Source organism: Octodon degus, unplaced genomic scaffold, assembly GCF_000260255.1.
Source record: "Octodon degus isolate 3935 unplaced genomic scaffold, OctDeg1.0 scaffold00073, whole genome shotgun sequence".
Taxonomy (NCBI): Eukaryota; Metazoa; Chordata; class Mammalia; order Rodentia; family Octodontidae; genus Octodon; species Octodon degus.
In genome coordinates this window covers 417574-422529 of record NW_004524649.1, presented here as the reverse complement: position 1 = coordinate 422529, position 4956 = coordinate 417574, and the positions used below count along the sequence as shown (strand labels likewise).

General features: G+C 52.3%; 1 protein-coding gene across 1 annotated transcript in view; it reads right to left on the bottom strand.

Moving 5' to 3' along the window:
- Ddx39a (DExD-box helicase 39A) overlaps positions 1 to 4688 on the bottom strand; it is a 6758-nt gene extending 2070 nt beyond the window's left edge. Inside the window, exons 1-5 of the mRNA XM_004635622.2 lie at positions 4526 to 4688; positions 1863 to 2074; positions 1524 to 1651; positions 488 to 580; positions 3 to 184 (exon numbers count right to left, since the gene is read on the bottom strand). Coding sequence (XP_004635679.1) covers positions 3 to 184; positions 488 to 580; positions 1524 to 1651; positions 1863 to 2070 — 611 coding nt within the window. The 5' untranslated portion in view covers positions 2071 to 2074; positions 4526 to 4688. The remainder of the gene's footprint in view (positions 1 to 2; positions 185 to 487; positions 581 to 1523; positions 1652 to 1862; positions 2075 to 4525) is intronic.
- Positions 4689 to 4956: the final 268 nt, after the last annotated feature.

Here is a 4956-nt window from a genome sequence, read left to right as displayed (position 1 = left end):
CTAGCTGCTCCAGCATCTTGTCACATTCATCAAGCACAAAGTGCTTCACGTTCTTCAGGTTGAGGGTCCTGTTTCTCACAAGTGCCAGGATCCGGCCTGGGGTTCCTACCACGACGTGTGGACAGTTTCTCTTCAGTACTTCCTCATCCTTCTTGATGGAGAGGCCTCCAAAGAACACAGACACCTACAGGCACACAAGAAGTTGCCTCCAATTGTGAAGCTGCAGGTATCCACCATACACCATGCTGACACTCCAGCGTGGTGGCCCCCAATAGTATCCTCACCCAGCCCAACCAGGAAGACCTGCGGGCCTAGCCAGGGAAAGGCAGCCCATGCGGGACTGCACAGTTCCCCGCACAGGGCCATATATAATTCATCAGGCTCTTAAGCATAAACCACAGAAAACCTCAGAGGCAGCGGCTCCAGCCAGGCTTGGTCAATGCTGCTGGACCAGAGCCAAGATGGCATCAGGCAGCCCCAGGCTCACCTTGACGCTGGGCATGTACTTGGAGAAACGCTCGTATTCCTTGCTGATCTGGAAGGCCAGCTCCCTTGTGTGACACATGACCAGAACTGCCACCTGGGAGTGGACAGGAGACAGAACCCTTGTGGGTGGGGTCCAAAATTCCAAGCCCATTCCCACCCCATCAACCCCCACCCGCCAGGTCACCCACACCACAAAGGCCCAGGCCTAGAACCATGCTCCCTGCCAATACCCTGACCGAGGACCTGAAGCAAGGCTAGTGATGGAGGTCTGGCTGGTGGTCACTGTTAGATCTGCCCAGCCAACTCACTGCAGGCCCCAAGCCAGATCTCCAACTGTTCCCTGCTTGAGGCTACTGTACATCAGGGCCTCACCAGTGTGCCTACTAAGTCCCAGCTTTCACGATCTACCTTGAGAAGGGATGCAAAACCGTCGTTAACTTTTCTTTTTTGGTGCTCGGCCCATGGAACCCAGCCCACACACAAGGCTACCACTGAGCTACATTTTCAGCCCTCACTGTCCTTACATGGCGAAATATTTTTTTTTGGGGGGGGTAGCGGGGATTGAACTCAGGACCCTTCGCTTGCCAGGTAGGCGTTTATTCTACTGAGCTACCTCCCTGGCCCTGCAATGTTGCTAAGATTGCTACAGTTGGTATAATTCCCCCTTCAGGAAGCACAGGGTCAGCCTAGAATCATGCTGCACAACTGTAATGTCCGTACTCCGGCTGTGCCAGGAGGGTTCCAAGTTCTAGCATAGCCTGGAGTGTGAAGCCCCTACGTCCCATCTCCAGAACCATAAACAGGGCTGGGCCTGTAATTCAGCACAAAGGCCATGGGCTCCACTCCCAGTCCCACCCAAGAAAAAGTACATGCCATGAAAGAAGCAACCCCTATTCTGGAGACAAGCTACCAGTACTTGAAAGTTCTGGTTTCTCAGTATTTCCTGATGTCAGAGCCCAAAGTGTAGAAGCAGGAATGTCACTGGGGAAGCAGAGCCCTGCTGCCATGGTGGCTGGGCCTGAGAAGGAGGCACCCACCTGGCCGTTGACAGGCTCAATTTGCTGTAGGGTGGCCAGCACGAAGACCGCCGTCTTGCCCATTCCAGACTTGGCCTGGCACAGGACATCCATGCCCAGGATGGCCTGGGGGATGCACTCATGCTGAACTGCGGGAGAAAGTGTTCATGAATGGCAGAGGCCTGGCAGGGTGGCCGAGGCCCTGAAGATGGGGTCAGGAACTCTGAAGCCAGGCTGCAGCTTCCAACTCCACAAGGCAGCCCTGCTGCAGAAAGCGACGTGGGCATCACAAGTTATGCCTTGTGGGCAGACAGAGCTGGTGTGGGGCACAGACCCAGGGAGGGCCACAGGGAAGCATACCCTCTGAGGGATGCTCAAAGCCACAGTCCACGATGGCCCTCAGGAGCTCTGGTTTCAGCAGGAAGTCCCGAAAGCCAGAGCTGTGGATGGAGACATAGGAGCCCTTCACATCTTTCTTTGGTAGTGTGGGAGTGCTCTCAGCAGGAGCCTGGGGCTCTTCATCTTCCTCATAATCCAGAAGCTCATTTTCCACATCTTGTTCTGCCATAATGCTAAGAATGGAAGAGAAGAAGAGCTGAAGGCAGTGACTGGAGTGCAGGCAGGAGAAGCCACCCACCCAGGGAAGAGGCAGCACAAGCCCGAGAGTGAACAGATACAGAACTACGTACGCCATTCTCGGCTCCCTCTGCTCCAACTACCAGCTCCAGTGTGCACAGCCTCCCGGCTTGGGCTACAGTTTGCATATCTCCACTGCCCTCCTCTAACCCATGTCTGGCCCCAGGCTCACACCTGAGACCATGCCACCGAGGAAATCCGTTTCTTAGTATAGTGAGATGTGGCCCAGTGCTAGGTGCTGGCCTGCAAGCACCCCCAGCTCCATACCAATTCTCTCAGCACCCTACCCCCCTAACCCCTGGCAAGAAACCCCAGGCCTCTGAGCATGGCTGCTGCCCCGGGGAACACTGTGGGCCAGGTCTACCCACATATGCTCTTCCTGACACCAGAGCCTTGGCCTAGGAATCCCCCAGGCCCTGCACCAGAGCATCCCCTGCTTCACCCCCATGGCAGGACCCACCAGGCCTGGATGCTGGGAGCTTCAGGAAGAGGAATGTAGGCTGAGCAGGCGGCATGAGCCAGCCCCATTTCCCTGTTCCTTGTGGTCTACACAGGGGAGTAATTAAGTGCTTTCAGGAAAACTCTCTCATGGGCCCAGTAGGGAGGAATAAGAGATGCCAAATGGAATTAGCATGAGGTGCCCTACCCCCTCCAACACACAGCCAGGAACCAATACTGCTACTGCTCACTTGTCTCCCTGCTTTTACCTGAGACCCCCAAACCCAGGACTGGCCCTCATGTCACCTTCCCCAGTCCTAGCTTTTAACCATCACTATTCTAGTGCTCCAACCTTGTCTCTAGCCCACCTCTCCCCTGAAACTGGACCCACTTCCTCACCAACTGCGTTCTCCACTCTCTTACCTGCAGGCCTGCACCCGCCTCAGACACTGCGACCCCATTCTCACGTTGTCTTTCCTCTCTTGCCCTCCCATCCAACTGGCCAGCAAATCCCACCTACCAGACTATCTAAGACCACTGGGCCACTTCTCACAGGCCCCAAGCTGCTACCACCTTCCTTTTCTTTTTCCTTTTGTCTCGCTATGCAGTTGAGACTGGCCCTGAACTCTCACCTGCCTTTTCTTTTTAAATAGAACAGCTCTGCTGAAATATTCACATGCTCTCTAACTCACCAAGCCAAGCACACAATTCAGTGGATCTCAGCGCAGTCACAGACATGGGCAATCATCACACAGCCAACTTTCACTGCCTCAGAAATAAGTATCCACACCATTTAGTTTTCACCCCATCCCTGGAAACCAATCTGCTTTCTGCTTAACAGATGTGCCTGTTATAGGCCACGTGAGCAGCCACCACTACAACTGTGCCTGGCTCCTCTATCATAATCTTGATGTTTGTTTACATTATAGCATAAATCAGTGTTGTTCTTTTTTCATGGCCAAATAATTCCCTTCACAAGAGCAGACTATATTTTGTAACTTGGGTGCCATCAATCATCTTCTGCCTGCATTACACCCATCTCTCTCCCTGGCTCCCTGTTCCCATCTCCAACCCTCCAGCCACAGCAGCCAAAGGGAGCCTTACTGAAGCTAAGACAGCCGAGCATGGTGGTGCCCACCTGTAATCCCAGTACTCCAGAGGCTGAGGCAAGGGAAGTAAAAGTTCAAGGCCACCTTGGGCAATTTATTTACTTATTTTTCCCATAATTTTATTGAGAAACAAATAGCAATGAGACAGTTTCAAACCAAATTGGTAGCACTGTTTCAATAATTAACATTGGGCAATTTATTAAGACTGTTTCAAAACAAAATTTTTAGGGGTTGGGGAGACGGCTCAGTAGAATAAGCACTTGCCTGGCAAGTGTAAGGTCCTGAGTTCAGTCCCCCATACCGCCAAAAAAAAAAGGGGGGGGGGCCCACAGATGTAGTTCAACACCTATATAATCAATCAAATCAATCAAGCAATCAATCAAAGTCAGATTGGGTACAGTGGGCACTGCTCTGGTCAAAACCAACCAATGAGCTGGGCATGGTACTGCACGCCTGTAATCCCAGCACTCAGGAGGCTGAGGCAGCCTCAGCATTATCTTTGAGGTCAGCCTGAACTGTGCAGGGAAATCCTGTCAGTAACACCAGGACTTGGGAGGTGGAGACAGGCAGACTGCCACAAGTTTGATGACCAGCCCAAACTACATACATATGCAGTGCGACCCTGTCTCAAAAAAACTAAAAAAGATAGGATGTACGTAGCTCACTGTTACAATCTCCAGTACAGAGGAGAAAGCCCTCTGTAGGTTCCCACTGTGACGAAAATAAAACCTGAGTCCATACCATTGCCCTCCAAGCCCTTCATGACCTGACCCCTCCACACTCAGATCACAGCTCCCTGGTTCCTGCCTCGCTGGCCTTGCTGCACCCCATCACCCTCACCTGCTGTTCCTGGTCCCTAGGAATTCCACACAAAGCCCCAACTTGAGAAGTGCCTCCTCCACTCAGCCCTGCACTGTGTCTGGGGCAGAACCTGAGGCAGAGCAGACAGGCACTAGGCAACACTGGTTAAACGAATGAGCTGGAACCCAAGCCTTAAGGCAGTTTCACAAGTCTTCAGATTTCTCTAAAGACATAATCTCTCACCAGCCCCAAGGATTCTTACTGCAGAAAAACAGAAAGGACTTCTCAGGCAACAAAGAAAGGAACAGGACTCAAGAAGGATCAGTCCAAACCGTACCAGACTTCGGGGCTAAGACAGAATGGTTGGCTGGCTGAAGTAGAGACAGTACATAAAACTGGAAGGGCTGGTAAGCTCTGTAGATTTGCACTGTACTTAACTAAGCAATAAGGAATTGGCGATTAGGTTTCAG